At 39.8% G+C, this 16,792-nt stretch overlaps 2 protein-coding genes across 5 annotated transcripts in view; both read right to left on the reverse strand.

Annotated features, from left to right (window-relative positions):
- Nucleotides 1-10,113, reverse strand: part of LOC116590222 — a 29,377-nt gene extending 19,264 nt beyond the window's left edge. Inside the window, exons 1-2 of the mRNA XM_032341822.1 lie at nt 10,095-10,113; nt 9,385-9,783 (exon numbers count right to left, since the gene is read on the reverse strand). Coding sequence (XP_032197713.1) covers nt 9,385-9,783; nt 10,095-10,113 — 418 coding nt within the window. The remainder of the gene's footprint in view (nt 1-9,384; nt 9,784-10,094) is intronic.
- Nucleotides 10,114-10,925: 812 nt separating this feature from the next.
- Nucleotides 10,926-16,792, reverse strand: part of LOC116591512 (myosin-2 heavy chain, non muscle-like) — a 45,753-nt gene continuing 39,886 nt past the window's right edge. For 3 of the 4 annotated variants that reach the window (XM_032344471.1, XM_032344472.1, XM_032344470.1), the window contains exons 7-9: nt 15,693-15,920; nt 14,669-14,887; nt 10,927-11,239 (exon numbers count right to left, since the gene is read on the reverse strand). In XM_032344471.1, the coding sequence (XP_032200362.1) occupies nt 11,078-11,239; nt 14,669-14,887; nt 15,693-15,920 (609 nt within the window). In that variant the 3' untranslated portion in view covers nt 10,927-11,077. Of the gene's footprint in view, nt 11,240-14,668; nt 14,888-15,692; nt 15,921-16,792 lie in introns of all 4 variants that reach the window. The other variant, XM_032344469.1, reaches the window with a different exon arrangement.

A 16,792-nucleotide genomic window follows, 5' to 3' on the forward strand; every position in this document is an offset into this window, starting at 1 on the left:
TGAGAGATACAGTGAGGAAAAAATGGAAGGTGTTATTTTGAATCAAGAATCAAGAATAATGGATTCTTTGTTGCTAGATTGGAATTACTATGAACTACTTTTGATTCCTGAATTACTCGTTTATAACACATAAATTAGATCATGCAGAGCTTGACATACAGATTACACAGACCAGCTACTAGAGTTAATTGAAGGTATTTGAATAACGTTTCTACTACGTCCTTGACAATATCCCTCCCTGCCACTCTGACTGACCCCAGGCTTCTGTACAACCTAGTCTTCTTACGAATTCTTACCAACTGACCAATCTTAACTCTTATTCACTCAGTGAAGATTTAGGAACCTCGTTCTCATTCCTCTTCCATACCAAATTCATGCCATAATCCGAGATTTCAACAGCCACAGTAGATGGCCATCCAACAATACAGCTTTGTGATTGTATGCCTATTTAATTGCAGGGACCTTCACCTATATTCGGTGATGAGTTATTGAAGCCAGTTCATTCCAGCTTCTGTAAGCTGATTGCTCCTATCTCTTTCTAGTTCCTCATTCAGTAACATGTTGGTAACGACATCAGCCCTGCTCAGGATTTATACAACAAAAATCAACAAATGCTACAAATCAGGGAAATTTATTTATTCTTGAGGACCAGTTTCCCAGCGATAAGTGTCTCTATCCCACTTCAGCCTCTCACACGCAGATCCAGAAACTACCTGGGCTTTGGTCATCAGCAGGCATTGCTCCACACCGGAAATATAAAACTCCAGTAGTTCCTTCTCTAGCCACTGCCTCAGCTCTCAGCTCTCACAGCCCTATTCCCCTATACCTTCTCTTCAGTATCGCACAGACCTTCAGGCCCTGCTTGCATATTCTCTCCATATATCGTAAAGGTAGATAGGATTCCAGTCGACTATGCCTAACTTTTCATTTTAATCCTCCATTAAGAAAAGGACCAACAAACCACTCAACATTTACCAATCATCTCTCAGAGTAACACAAGGGAATAAAAATCCTATTTCTTTAAAAATCAATAAAAACTTGTTCTTACCTGGGGCACCAGGGTGGCTCAGTCGTTAAGCGTCTGCCTTCAGCCCAGGTCATGATCCCGGGGTCTTGGGATTGAGCCCCACGTCAGGCTCCCTATTTAGTGGGAAGCCTGCTTCTCCCTCTCCCACTCCCCCTGATTGTATTCCCTCTCTCACTGTGTCTCTCTGTCAAATAAATAAATAAAATCTTTAAAAACACACACACACACAAAAAAAACCTTGTCTTAGCTTCATCAGGAAATGTTCATGGTAATTTCTTTTGTATTTTTTACTTTTTAATTAAGTAAGCTGTATGCCTAGTGTGGGGCTTGAACTCACAACCCAGAGATCAAGAGTCACATGCTTTACTGAGCTGGCCAAGTGCCCTCTTCTATCATAAAAAAAAAAAAAAAAAGAAAGAAAGAAAAGAAAGAAAGAAAGAAAGAAACAAGAAGAAAAGAAAATATAGACCTGCTATTGTTTATCAAAAAGGTAAATCAAACAACCAGGCAACATCACGCAGGATGTTTTGAGTCAACATTTCCAGTGGGACATTATATGCAACTACATGTCCTTGTAATCTAAAAATATGTGTGGTTGCAGGGATAAATGGAGGAAGGCTGGGGTACTAGTTTCCTGTCACTGCTGTAACAAATTACCACAAACTCAGTGGCTTAAAACAATATAAACTTATTATCTTACAGTTATGTAGGTTAGAAGTCCTATACAAGTCTACCAAACTATAATCAAGGTGTCAACAGAAATCCTTCCCAAGGTTCTAGGGGAAAATTTATTCCCTTGTCCTTTTCAGCTTCTATAGGCTGCAGTGGTATCTTCTTCTCTTTTTGTATTTATATAAGGGGTGAATCTGTTCACATCTGCCAACAGATCTAGAATGGTTTCTTTTCAATCTTGCCTTTCCCCTTTCAGAGGTACCCTGTATCAATAGGCTAAAAGAATTCAAATAACTTTCAAATACCACTTAAAATAATTTTAAAAAATCATATATAAAGAGAAGGGGAGAGACAGACAATGGATTTCTAATGAAAATGGTTGTTCGGTCATACAAATATTCCCATGAGGAAAGTCATTTCAGAAACCAGGCTTTCAACAGAACATTTGGGTAGAAGTGTTTGCTTAAATACTAGGATAATGTGATGGTCAAGACATTGCCCATGGACTAAAGTACATCTATCACAACAATTCCTAAAGGGGATTCATTAATTGGATTGGAGGAAGGAGAAAGGAATTGAAAATACTACATTGTGATTTTAAAAATGACATATGTAAAACTTGCTTTGTCATTATATATATAAATAGCTTAGATACACAGCGAATTCTGTTTCCATGCTGCTTTGAATACCAAAGGGAATGGCAGGGAATGGTAACATCTCCTTACTCTGAAGCCTGTTTACAGTTTCAGTCCTATTTCCATGTTTTCTGTTTGTGTGTGTTCTGTTTCCATGTTTAAAGTTAAAAAGTTAATTTTTAAAAAATGGCTTTTGAGACACTTGGCACACACTCAAAAGATCTAACGTATCTATAACTGGAGTGTCAGAATAAAAGAAAGAGGAAGAACAGTATTGAAGAAATGATGACTAAAAAAATTGCCGAACCTGATGACAGACATCAACCCAGAGATTCGATCAACTCTGCAAATCTTAAGCAGTATAAGGATAAATAAAACCATACCAAGGCACATTATAGTCAAGTTGTTTACAGTTAAAAGACAGAGAAAAACTTACAAGCAACCACAGGGTAGAAAAAGACACATTACCTTCACAGATGCAACAGTAAGGGGCACCTGCCTGGCTCAGTCAGGTAAGCCACCAACAGCTGATTTCAGCTCAGGTCATGGTCTCACGATTGTGGATTCAAGCGCTGCATCAGGCTCCATGCTTAGCGTGGAGTCTGCTTGAGATTCTTTCTCCTTTTGCTTCTACCCCTACCCCGGCTCACATACTCTCTCTCTCTCTCAAAATAAATAAATTAAAATCTTAGTTTAAAAAAAAAAGATGCAACAACAAGACTGAGGACTGACTTTTTTTTTTTTTTTAAGATTTTATTTATTTTAGAGAGACAGCGAGAGCATGGGAGAAGGGGCAAAGGGAGAAGAGAACCTCAAGCAGACTCCACTCCGATTGTGGAGCCTGACTGGGGGCTGGACATGGGGCTGGACTCAGGGCTTGATGTGGGGCTTGGTGCCAGGATCCTGAGATCACAACCTGAGCTGACACCAAGAGTCAGATGCTTAACCAACTGCTCTGCCCAGGCACCCCCTGAGGACTGACTTTTAACACAAACTAAAGCAGTCAGAAAATAACAGACTAACATTTTTAATGTACTATGAAAAAGCCTGTTATCCTAGGGTTCTACACCAGTGAAAATACCATTCAGGGCCCCTGGGTAGTACAGTTGGTTAAGTGTCCAAATCTTGGTTTTGACTCAGGTCCTGATCTCGTGAGATTGAGCCCCATGTTGGGCTCTGTGCTCAGCACGAAGTCTGCTTAAGACTTTCTTCTCTCCCCCTGCCCCTACCTTCTACTCTCTCTCAAATAAATAAATAAATCCTTAAAAAAACAAAAACAAAAAACACTGGAGAAGGTATGTGCTATGGTGAGTGCCTGTGATATGTTAATAAAAAATAAAAAATTTAAAAAAAGAAAACACCATTCAAAAAATTAAGATTAAATAAGGAAGTTTTCAGGAAAAACAAAAACTGAAGGGATCCACTGCTGTAAGAACTATGCTGTAAGAAATACTAAATGAAATTCTTCAGGTTGATGGAAAATTAGCCCATTCAGGAACACACAATGCTAGGTAGGAATAAAGACCACCAGTAAATAAAAATGTGTAGAGAAAGAGAAATATAAGCACTCACACTTAAGAACAACAATAATAAAAATGTCTCGTGGGATTTATTAAATCTGTAAAATTATATGATAATAATAGTACAGTGGGTGTGGGGTAGTTTAAAATGAAAAAATAAACTTCTTAAAAGGAGTAGAAATTATAAAAGTATTAACTTAAAGTAAGTTGTTGTAAGTCAAGTACGTCTCTAGGTCTAGGGTAATCACTAAACATAACAGAAGTATATTTTAATAATATAACACAAAAAGAAAATACAATAACAAAATAAAAATACTCAATTCAAAGTAAGTGATAAAGGGAAAATTAAGAAACTACGTTAGGGTTCTTCAGAGAAACAGAATGAATAGGATGTGTGTATATATGTAGGAGAAGATTTTAAGAAATTGGTTCTATGCAATTATAGAGCCTTGCAATTCTAAAAAATCTGTGGGGTAGACCAGCAGGCTGGGGACCCAGGGAAAAGCCAATGCTACAATTCAATTCTCAAGGCAATCTGTCAGCAGAATTCCCTTTCAGACAGGGGAGGTCAGTTTTTGTTCTGAACGGCCTTCACCTGAGTAAACAAGGCCCACCCACATTATGGAAAGCAATCTGCTTTACTCAAAGTCCACCATTTTAAATGTTAATTTCATCCAAAAAACACCCTCACAGAAACATCTCAAATAATATCCAACCAAATATCTGGGCATTGTGGCTCTACCAACTTGGCCCATAAAATTAACCATCATAGGAACAAAGAACAGATGGGGAAAATGGACAATAAACAGCAATATGGTAGACTTAAATCCAACTTTATCAGAATTTTCTTTAAACATTAAAGCCTAAACATTCCAATTTATAAGACTGAATTTAAAAACACAAAGCTCAATTATATGCTGTTTATAACAGATGTGCTTTAAATATAATAATACAGAATAGTTGAAGAAAAAGTTGGGGAAATTGCCATGCAAACACCAACTGAAAGAAATGTGGCTTAGCTATGTTAATATTAGACAAAGTAGACCATGAGATAAGTAGTATTACCTGAGGGGCGCCTATGTGGCTCAGTGGGTTGAAGCCTCTGCCTTCGGCTCAGTTCATGATCCCAGGGTCCTGGAATCGAGCCCCACATCAGGCTCTCTGCTTAGCAGGAAGCCTGCTTCCCTCTCTCTCTCTCTACCTGCCTCTCTGCCTACTTGTGATCTTTACCTGTCAAATAAATAAATAAAATCTTAAAAAAAAAAAAAGGAAGCATTACCTAAATAAAGTATTAAACTTCATAATGATAAAAAGGGGCAATTCAATAGAAAAATAAAAATCTTAAATTTGTGTGCCAGCTGTTTCACAATTAAAAAGTAAATGTTGACAGAACTTACATATAGAAAAACCCATAATCACAAGTGCAGATTTTAACAAAATTTTTTTTTACTAGCTTACAGAACAAGCAGGAAGTCCTGAGCCTAAAAATCTCAGTCAACCTAGCCCTCACTGCAAGGAGAGAACAGCTGAAGGACCTGGAAACCTGACACGGTCTAAGAAGAATACTTTGTATGGAGTGTCCTCCACAGTCCACTCTACAGGACCTGCTTCCAGTCCTTCTTCTCTCCCTCTTCCAACACTGGTGGAATGATGAAACATTGAGAAAAAAAAAAAATGATCGCATAGTTAAATAGTCACTACTTTCTGGCAAATAGATTATAGGTGAGGGTGTTATTTGCCAGCTTCCAGGACTCTTCCTTAAGAGAGAGGACTGGGATAGTCCCTTTGTCTCCTCTTTGTCCTTTACTTAATTCTGCTGCCTCCGATCTGTCTTGGATGATGAAGTCCTAATAGGGAAGCAGCCAAATTCTCTGTCACCATAGAGAGCTGTAACCGGTCCTTGACAAGCCTACTTAAGACTTTAATGTAGCAGAAAAATAATTTTCTGTCTCTATTGTCTTTTTAATTTTAGCCACTCCAGTAAGTGTGTAATGAATCTCATTGTGGTTTTGATATGCATTTCCCTAATGGCTAATGAGGTTGAGCATCTTTTCATGTGCTTATTTGCTGTTTGTGTAACTTCTTGGGTGAAATGTCAATTCAAAGCTTTCGTCCACTTTTTAATTGGGTGGTTTGTTTCCATGCTATTAAGTTCTGAGAATTCTTCAATGAGTTCTATAGAAATACTTACCTCTTTCGGCTCAGGTCATGATCTCAGGGTCCTGGGATCGAGCCCTGCAAGGGGAAAAAAAATCTCTGCTCAGCGGGGAGCCTGATTCCTCCTCTCTCTCTGCCTGTCTCTCTGCCTACTTGTGATCTCTATCTGTCAAATAAATAAATAAAATCTTAAAAAAAAATAATCCCATTGTCTATTCCCAAGGCAGATTACATACCTCAAAAATCCCAGGGAAATGCTTTTATAGCAATGAAAGTAAGTCCCAATTACATTAGTCATAACAGAAACAATAGGAGAAAGCTCAAAGATCATCTAGAAGTCTTCACACCAGCCTGCATATTAGAATCTCGACGAGAACTTTTAAAAAACTTTTAAAAAGTTTTTTTTTCTTTTTATCAGTAGGTGACCCTGTGTCCACTTTTCCATTTTTAATTTTTTTAAGATTTTATTTATTTATCAGATAGAGATCACAAGGAAGCAGAGAGGCAGGCAGAAAGAGGAGAAGCAGGCTCCCTGCCAATCATGTCCTGAGCAGAAGGCAGAGGCTTTAACCCACTGAGCAACCCAGGGCGCCCCTAAAAAAGTTCTTTTAAAAGAACTCAGGGGCTGGGCCCTCCCTGAGTTCTGATTTCTCTTAACTGATCTAAGGGTGCGACTAGCATATATATTTTAGAAGCTGCCCAGATAATTCTAATGTGGAAACAAAGTTGAGAAGGCCTGTCCAACTATTTTATAAATGATAAAACTAAGGCAAAGAAAATTAACTGATTTTCTCAGGAATGAAGCTAATAGTTATTAGCAGGAGAAAACAAGAGACTATAACATTTACAAAGAATTGGTTATTTGTTGCCACTTATGATATTACCCCCAAAACGTAATGACTTAAAACAACAAACATGTATTACTGGACAGGATTTTGAGAGCACTTTACTGAGTGATCCTGTTAGTATCTCCTGTGATACGGCTGCCAAGCTGTCACCTGGAGATGTAATCATCTGAAGGCTTACCTGGGGCTAACAAAACTGCAGAAGGCCCAAGTTCCTCACTGGCTGTCAGAAACAGGCCTCTGTTCCTTGCCAGACAGGACTTTCCAAAGCACTGCAAGCTGTGTCATGAAAGGGCAGCTGGTTTACCCAAATGAATGATCCAACAGAGAGAGCAAGAAGTCATGATGCCTTCATGATCTATCGACATCCCTCCACTTCTACCATGTTCTACTTAATAAAAGCAAGTCACTAAGTCCAGCGCACACTCAAGAGCAGGGAAATTTGCCACCACCCTTTGAAGGAAACAGTAGGAAACAACTTGTGGTCGGGGCGCCTGGGTGGCTCAGTAGGTTGAGCATCCAACTCTTGGTTTCAGCTCAAGTCATGATCTCATGGGCTGTGGGAGAGGCCCATGTAGGCTCCCCACTCAGTGGGGAGTCTGCTTCAAGACTAACTTAGATTAACTGTAGCTTAAACACCAAACATTTATTTTTCCCAGTTCTGGAGGCTGGGAAGTCCATCTTCAAGGTGCCAGTTGATTCAGTTCCTGGTGAGCACCTGTTTCACGGGTTGCAATGCCCTCAAGTGGCAGAGAGAAGAGAGCTCAGGTCTGTATTCTTCTTCAGCTAAGAACACCAATCCCATCACAGGGGTCCCACCCTTGAGACCTCATCTAAACCTAATCACCTCCCAACAGTCCCACTTCCAAATACCATTACAAAGCTTCAATATTTGAGTGTGGGCAGGGGACAAATTTCAGGCTGTAGCAGTTATCTTTCATATCTATATGCTAATATCTTTCTTCTAAAACTATATCAATTTTGATGAAATTTTCCATTCCCTGTACTTAGTTTGCCTCTTTTTAAAATATGCCATGTCTCAATATCTAATATTAGTGTTTCTTTAATTGATCGTTGTGTACTTGACCAGAATATTAACTGAGGGTAGGAATTTAGCTGGTTCACTACCATATCTCTAGCATGTAGAGTGGTTTTATGTTGTTGCTGGCATACTGATCACTCAATAATTATTTGCTCTATAAATGAATGAGTTGTACAGGTCATACATACATTTAATTGAAAATCAGGCTGAAGTAGCAAAGGCAATAAATTTGGAGATAAAGCACCTAGGACAGGGGTTTAGTCTAGGCACCGCTATGATGCTTTAGGCAATTTATCCTTCAAAATCAATTTCCTCATCTGTAAAATGGGGTTTATGCCACACTCTTCAAAAAATGAGACCGTTGATACAGTAACTCTTTGGATTGCAATACACAAGTTTCATCACTGCAACATCTAAGAAAAGATATGCTTCAATTCTAATTTGATCTACTCATGTGTAAGAACTTGAGTGTACATCTTCAGAGTCTCTTATGCTACACTGTACCTAAATGCCCACTTGTGCAAACTTGAGAATAATAAGAGCAATTACAGGAAAATCGCCAGATTTCCTTAATTCCATTATAGTGATGGTTGTACAACTATGTAAATATGCTAATAATCATTCACTGTACACTTAAAACAGGTGAACTTTATACTATGAAAGCCACATCCCAATAGCCGTTAATAAAACCCCCAAATAAAGAATCTAGTTCAATAAGTAAGCTCTGCTATCGATTAGATCATCTTAAAAAGGGTTTATGAAAGAAACATCGACATTTGGTCGAGTCCAAAGTGACCTGAACAGCCAATCTTCAGAAAGGTAATGGGATAACTGAGGTGAACGCAGTAAGAAACAAGGCAGGTTCCTCCAGGAAAGAAAAAGCATCATATTCCGAAGCCTGCAGTGTCCGTCCTCACAAGCGTCGCCCTTGCCCTATCTCACTATGCAGAGTGGACGCCTGCAGGAGCGAGTGTCCCTCCTTGCTGCTCACTTAGCGTCTAAGTTTACTTAAGGCCCCCGTCCTCTCCAACCCCAGATCTGCGCGGGGAGCTGACAAAATCTAGGCTTGCAGAGCTGACGTCCCTCCCAGCATGGACCCACCCCGAGGTCCCCCGAGGTCACCCTCGGCACTTGGGAACCACACGACGCTCCAGCTCAGAGGGGCCTAAAACAGCGCGCTGGCTCCGACCCTGGCCAAGCATTAGTCACCGGAGACTTTTAAAAACGGTTACTGGCGCCACCTGAGCCCTCCAACTCGCGGCTGTGGGCGCCACCCAGAGCACGCCCGCGGGGAAGCCCCGCCAGAACGTTCCTGGGTGAGCCCAGGGCGTTCCGACCCGACCGCGTAGGCCGCCGGCGTCCGGGGAGCCCGGGAGACCCGCCCCGCGCCCGCGCCCGCGCCCGCGCCCGCGCCCGCGCCCGCGCCCGCGCCCACAGTTCTCCCGCGACACCGCCCCTCCACAGCGCTGGACGCGCGAGCTCCGACCTCCCCCTCGGCGGGTTCCCCGCCCCGCACGGAGGCGCGATCTGACGCGGGTCGTCCACCAGCCAATCACTTCTGCCAGCGAGTCACCACCAAGCTCCCCCGGGTCTTTTCCGCTCCCTTCCGACGTCGGCGCCGCTCGACGGGGCGCAGGCGCAGTAGCGCAGACCCGCTGAACCGTAGCCGCCGCCGGGCTGCGGTGCGCTGCCTGGGGTCGCACCTGCTGTTTGGACGCGTCCGTCGTAGCATCTGCCCAGCCACGTGGTCTTCTATAAGCAGCCGCCCTTGTCGCTAGGGTGTGTTGGGCCGCAGGCGAATCTTTACAGTAGGTTGTACAGGCCCTAATGGTTCCTCTTTTGCGAAAGGGGACGCTCCAGATAGGTGAGGAGGCAGGAAATTGATCTCAGCCTTTCAGGTCTGAAAATGGCACCTTGCGTTTGAGGCAACGATTCCCGACAGAATGTGTCGGGAATGTGTCTGCTGGCTTCTGTCCTGCGGCAACAAGCTCCATTAATCTGACCCGAAAAAATGTTTCAGCTAGGGCAATTGGGGCTGCCTGAAACCCCAGAGCCACGAGACAGAAATCCAGGCCACATTTCCTGACTTTGAGGTTTATTTTAAAATTGGAAGATGGTCAGCAGATGTGCGACAAGAACTAAGTTCTCTTTACAAGCACTGGTTATTGCATGCTAAGTGGAGCCCCATAAAATTACCATTTCCCTTCAAACTCATTGTCCTCTATTTGTCATATCCCCAGTGTTAGACCTGGAGTCACTTTATGGTTTGACCGCTAAGAAAATTTCTCATTCCAGGTGACCTCTCCCTGTCCCACAAGTGAAGGAGATCTGATTGCTTAACTGATGGATCTGGTTGTCAGAGTTAACTCTACTTTTGGTCATTTGGACAGTTTCCAGTTTGAGGCAATTATGAACAATGCTGCCATGAACACTTTTATAAATACCTTTTTGTAGAATTTATATACACATTTCTCATTTTTATAGTTTATTTTATTTTAAAGATTTATTTATGTTAGAGAGAGCGTGAGCAGATGTGGAGGGGCAGGGGGAGGGAAGGAGACTCTGGCTCACTGCACAGCCCAACATGGTGTTCAATCCCATGACCCTGAGATCATGACCTGAGCCAAAATCAAGAGTCAGAGGCTTAACAGACTCGGCCACTCAGGCGTCCCCTATATGCACATTTCCATTAGGTAGGTATATATGTGTATTCAATTTGGGTAGATGTGAGCTATGGTCAGCAGAATGATGGCTCCCCAAAAAGGTCCATATCCTGATCCCTGGAACCTGTATTTTAGGCTACATGGCAAAAGGGAATTAAGGTTACCAATCAGCTGACTTTAAAATAATTATTCTGGACTTTTCATTTTAGAAATAGTCTGTTAACTATAAATATAAATATTCCCACTGAGAACACAAGTTCTGGTTAATACCCTGCTTATAATACACTTAATAATAAATATAATTAGATATATAAGTAACAACATAGACTAGACCATAAATAAACATATAGAACAAGATAATGACAAAGAAAAGTTAACTGCCAAATATCAAAGAAGAGAATTTTTCAAGTGAAAAATTCCCAATGCATTTTATTCATTATGTAGCCAATTCAAGATGGTGGAGGAGATACCTATATCTTCTGTGCTCTTGTTGGCAGCAAGGAAGAAAGAACTTTTTTATTCATTATCCTGTCCAGTCTCACAATCAGAAGCAATCTTTGATTTGTTAGATGCTTCATAATCTTGTATAATAAGCCTTAGGTGATTGATGATTTCCTTGTCAGCTGTTTTCATGTTAAATCCCAACATCTTCATAATAGTTTCTCGAAAATCAGAATGCTACAAAAAAAAACACCAAAAACTAGATATATCATTAGTTTTGTCCACTTCTTATTGTGTACAACGAAATTGTTATCAGAAATGTAGTTTTATTAAACATTTCTTTATGAAACGTAACATTCTACATTCAAATTTTATTTTAAGCTAGAAATATTACACGAACTCTTTATTTAAAATGTCCTTTTCATTTTAAGATTTTATTTTTACACTTTATAGACTAAACTTAATTTTACTGCTGCTTGTTTTTCATCCCTAAGGAAATTTCTTTTTGGACTTTGGATTTGCTATATGGTCATAGTAGTCCGCTAAGCATATCTCTTCACTCCTCCTCCAAAAACCATAGTGATCTTCTAAGGAAAGCAGTTATAACCCCCCACAAATCATATCTAAAGCATAAGTAGAGAATATCACAGAATTCAGTTTGTGTATAAGTGGGGAAATAAATATCCTAAACCAGCAGAGGCAGCTCCTGAGCCCACACTGGAGGATGCAGCTGGTTTCCAGTGGTGTCCTGGACATAGGACCACGCAGAAATGGGAAAATATTGAGAAGTCTAAGACCTGATGGGTCAGAAAACTGGCAAGTGGGAAGGAAAAGAAAAGGGCTTAGAAGCCCATGAGACCAAAAATGGCCGTCCTTTTTTTTTTTTTTTTTTTAAGATTTTATTTTTTGGGCGCCTGGGTGGCTCAGTGGGTTAAGCTGCTGCCTTCGGCTCAGGTCGTGATCTCAGGGTCCTGGGATCCAGTCCCGCATCGGGCTCTCTGCTCAGCAGGGAGCCTGCTTCCCTTTATCTCTCTCTGCCTGCCTCTCCATCTACTTGTGATCTCTCACTGTCAAATAAATTTAAAAAAAAAAAAATTTTATTTTTTTATTTTTAGGGAGAGAGCTTGTGCCCACAAACGAGCTGGGTGAAGGGGCAGAGGGAGAGGGAATCTGAAGCCAACTCCACACCCAGCACAGAGCCTGAAGTGGGGCTCCAGCCCGTGACCATGACATCATGACCGCAGCGGAAACCAAGAGTCCGTCGCTTAACCAACTGGGCCACGCAGGCAATCCCAAAAATGGCAATTCTGAAGGACAAGGTTTCTGAGGGAAGAGGGAGATACTTGGTGAGATGTTCCTTGGAAGATAGGAGATAAAGGAAAAGAAAAAAGCAAACAGTGGAAAGTCAGGGACTTCTATAAACAAGAGTACTGCAGAAGCAGGCATCATATAACTTCTCACCCCAACATAAAAGGCTTGATGGGGAAAATAAATAAATAAATATATATATAGGGCTTGACGGAAGACTGTAGGACTGACTCACTGTCGCAACACAAGAGGGTAGTATTGAGTTTAAAAAAAAAAAAAACAAAAACAAAAACAAGCAAGTAAACCCTGCCCTGTAACTTCCCTAAAGTGAAACACCTCAAATTGAGAGGTCAGGGCCATTAAAAGTATTTTATTTTATTTTTATAGATTTTACTTAATTATTTGAGGGAAAGAGGGAGCAGGAGGAGGGAGAGTGAGAGGCAGACTCCCCACTGAGCCTGGAGACCATACAGGGCTCGATCCCAGGACTCAGTTCCAAGACTGCACAATCATGAACCAAGTCAAAGGCAGACAATCAACCAACTGAGCCACCCAGGCTCAGTTTTTACATGAATAGATAAAAAGGCAAATAATATCTGTCCAAATTTCTTTAAATAGAAAATAGCATCATCCAAACTAGTCAGGTGATGAAAATACTTCCCCCCAAAAAACTGCCACGGAGCAAAAGAGACATGTTTGACACAATACCTGATATGGATTAAATTTCAGGGGTGCCTGGGTTACTCAGTTGGTTAAATATCTGATTTTGATTTCTGGGATTGAGCCCCTCCACGGGGTCGGTGCTCAGCATGGAGTCTCCTTGTCCCTCTCCTTCTGTTCCTACTACCCTACCCGCATGTGCACACTGTCTCTGTCTAACAACTAAATAAATAAATAAAATCTTTTAAAAAAAATTTTCATACAAGGATTTGCAGACATGGGGCAGGGAGAGTAGGCCTCTATTTTGAATGAGAAATGTTGTAATTCAGAATACAAATGGACCAAAAAATGATATCCAATATGCCTTATAGATGAAGGAGATGTGGTGGTTGAACTCAGGCAAGAATAAAACAAAGTCATCTCAGAAGTAAAGAGTGGGGCACCTGGGTGGCTCAGTGGGTTAAGTCTCTGCCTTTGGCTCAGATCATGATCTCAGGGTCCTGGGATCGAGTTCTGCATCGGGCTCTCTGCTCAGCAGGGAGCCTGCTTCCTCTCTCTCTCTCTGCCTGCCTCTCTGCCTCCTTGTGATCTCTGTGTCAAATAAATAAAATATTAAAAAAAAAAGAAGAAGAAGAAGTAAAGAGTGAACTACAGAGTAGCCAAAGAAGAGGAGATCTGACTGAAAATATAGAAAGGATATTGAGAAGAGTAAAAACAAGAATATAAATATGCAGAAATTTAAAAAGAGAAAAAAAAACAAATAATATGGTTTTGTGTTTCAAGAATCTTTTAAGGTAATTGGTTAAATTACATATTTCTTAAGCTACTAATAAGAGATGTAGCATATAATTCCACAGTAGCCCCAAATTATCAGTTAGCCTTTTAAAAATTCTTTTAAGGGGCAGCTGGGTGGCATAATCTGTTAAATCATCTGACTCTTGGTTTCAGCTCAGGTCCTGATCTCAGGGATGTGATCTCAAAACAATCCCAAACAGGGCTCCAAGCTCAGAGCAGGGTCTGCTTGAGGTTCTCTCTTCCTCTGCCTCCGCCTCAGTCCCTTCCACTCATTCTCTCTCCCTCTTTCTAAAATAAATCTTTTTAAAAATTCTCTTACAACACCTGCTTTATAAATGTTGTAAGAATCTAGGCAAATTTAGAAGCACTACCCTCTTTTCCTAGGAGGTGACTCAGCCCCAGACACATGGTTTTCCCTGCACTTCCATTCTTGGACATCTTTTTCTTCTCACCATTGGTCAATCAGAGGATATATATGCAAACCTAAGTGAAGATAATAATTTATGCCATCCCTTGCTACTGTGGATTCACCAGGAATAGGCATTTGACCTAAGCTGGGCTCTCTTAGACCCTTTCTGGGGACTCTCTACCCTGTCCCAGAATCTCTAAACATAAAGCAAGCTGACACACACACAGATGCCAAGAAGAGATGGTGAGAAAAGCTTTAGAAGGTTCCAGGTGCTAATCCGGCAGCCCAAGTGCCGCTCTTGCTGAGGTCTGGTTGCTTAACTCACCTTTGAGTCCAGAAGCCAACAAACTCCTTTTTGTCTGGATTAGATAGAGTCTAAGGTGACAGCGGTATTAATCACTTTAAAGACTCTTAATATAACAATGAACAAAACAAACCTCTTGTTGTTGTTAATCACTTTAAAGACTCTTAATATAACAATGAACAAAACAAACCTCTTGTTGTTGTCCTGGTACTTTATCAACTGTGCTCTTTGCTGTGCAGGGCTCAGAAGTGACAGCATCTAACAGCTGATGGACCTTCTCTTTGTCCCCTCTTGCCTTTGGCTTGGCAGAGTGTAATGTAGTTTTCAAATTGTCTGTTTTCATAACTGCTTTCCCTTTCATTGCTTCAACTTGTGTTAAAGATTGCCTGAGCTTTTCAATTGTTTTGTCCTGTGAGGGTATAAGGTTGGGGGAAAGGGATATGACTAATTAGATCTCTTTTAAGTAAAAGACAAGATGGGTGATATAACCCATGCTTCTTTTCTTCTTTTTTTAAGGTTCTGATATATGGAAAAGAAAGAAAATTCCACAGTTTATGAATTAAGAAGACATGTCTCAATCATCATACTCCTCAATAATAGTCACTGAGCGCTTTTATAAACTAGGCACTTGGGATTTAAAGAAGTTTAATGAGTATTCATGTCCTCAAAAGTTGTACTGCCTCTGCTAACCAAAATCAGAAATAGAGAAAATTAACTGGCTTTGCAGTTAAGATAAACATTGCTGGTAAAATGCCAAAAAAACCCAACGTATGGAAGTATTTAGTGCACCTTTGTTTTAAGGCATAAAACATATGTTTGAAATACTACAAGTGAAGCTTGATATGAGAAGATCCAAAGAAGAGTCTCCAAAAGTGAATAAAACTTAACTATTACCCCAATAAGAAAGACCAAAATAAGATGGAAAGAGCAAGGACTCTAGAATTCTAACATTTAGAATACCAGTTAACTTTGAGAAGTAGGGAAAAGAATAGATGAAGGTTTCAGTGGGGTTGACAATACCCTGGTTTTTAAGAAAAGTGGTGGATGTCTATGCATCTAATTTTATTATCCACTATGCTTTTATATTATATACACTTATGTGTGCATATAAAATAATTTTAATGTTAATTTTTTAAAAAAATTCATAAGAAACGAAGCTAAAATAGTAACAAATCAAAGCTGAAGAGAATTTTTGAAAGCCTCACTTTACTCACTTTAAGGACATTCACTCTTGTAAGTTGAATTTTCATACTTTTATTTGACAATTTCAAATCACTGAGCTGTTTCTGAAGTTTCTGAATTTTCCCCTCTAGTCTCTGAGTTGTAGCAATCTGTAAATTCTGCTGAATATTCAATAATGTTTTTTGCTCATTATCTTTCTCGAGCTGTTTGGACATCTTGCCATGCTCATCTGTCCACAAATTCTTAGTCCCAGAGTTTCCCTTTGGAGAAATCAACAGCATTGAAATAAAGAAGTTGTGCTTTAAGGTAGTATTCTATATTAGCATACCAGATCTACTCTAGGCTGATAAGCTGCAGACAGTAATACTTGCTTACTTAAAATATTTTTTTCACCATAGATATGCATTATTAAAATAATCTGGAAAATAAAATATGACAATAAAATTGATGGCTCATGCTAACAATTTTATAAACACCCAATGGTAACATAGATTGTATCAACTTTTCTAGCAATGTATTATAAGGAAACAAATATTTAAAGATTCATACACAAAGATATTTACATTATTTATAACATGGAAAATAGAAACAATGCAAATGTCCAAAAAAGTATAATTAAATTACATATAATTTATTATACCCTCCCTAAAAGTGAAGTTACAAAAATATTTACTAAGAGAAAATACTAGTGATATAACTAAATGGAAGAAGCAGAATTAAGAAAAACTATGCCTATAAGTTAACACTGGTTATCTCATAGTGGTAGGATTATTGGTGATTTTAATTATATTTTTTCTAGTAATCTGTACTTTATGAAGTTATTACCAGCAGAAAAAAAGACAGTATGCAAATTTCATTAAAATAATGAAAATTATTTTATTCATTAAATATTAAATAAATTCATTAAAACATTTCATAAAATAAAATTTTGATTATATAGAGATCAAAAGCTAGTAAAAATTTTTTAAAGATTTTATTTATTTATTTGACAGAGAGAGAGATCACAAGCAGAGAGAGCAGCAGGCAGAGAGAGAAGGGGAATCAGGTTCCCCGCCGTGTAGAGAACCCAATGTGGGGCTTGATCCCAGGACCATGAGATCATGACCTGAGCCCAAGGCTACACAACTGAGCC

Source organism: Mustela erminea, chromosome 5 (assembly GCF_009829155.1).
Source record: "Mustela erminea isolate mMusErm1 chromosome 5, mMusErm1.Pri, whole genome shotgun sequence".
Taxonomy (NCBI): Eukaryota; Metazoa; Chordata; class Mammalia; order Carnivora; family Mustelidae; genus Mustela; species Mustela erminea.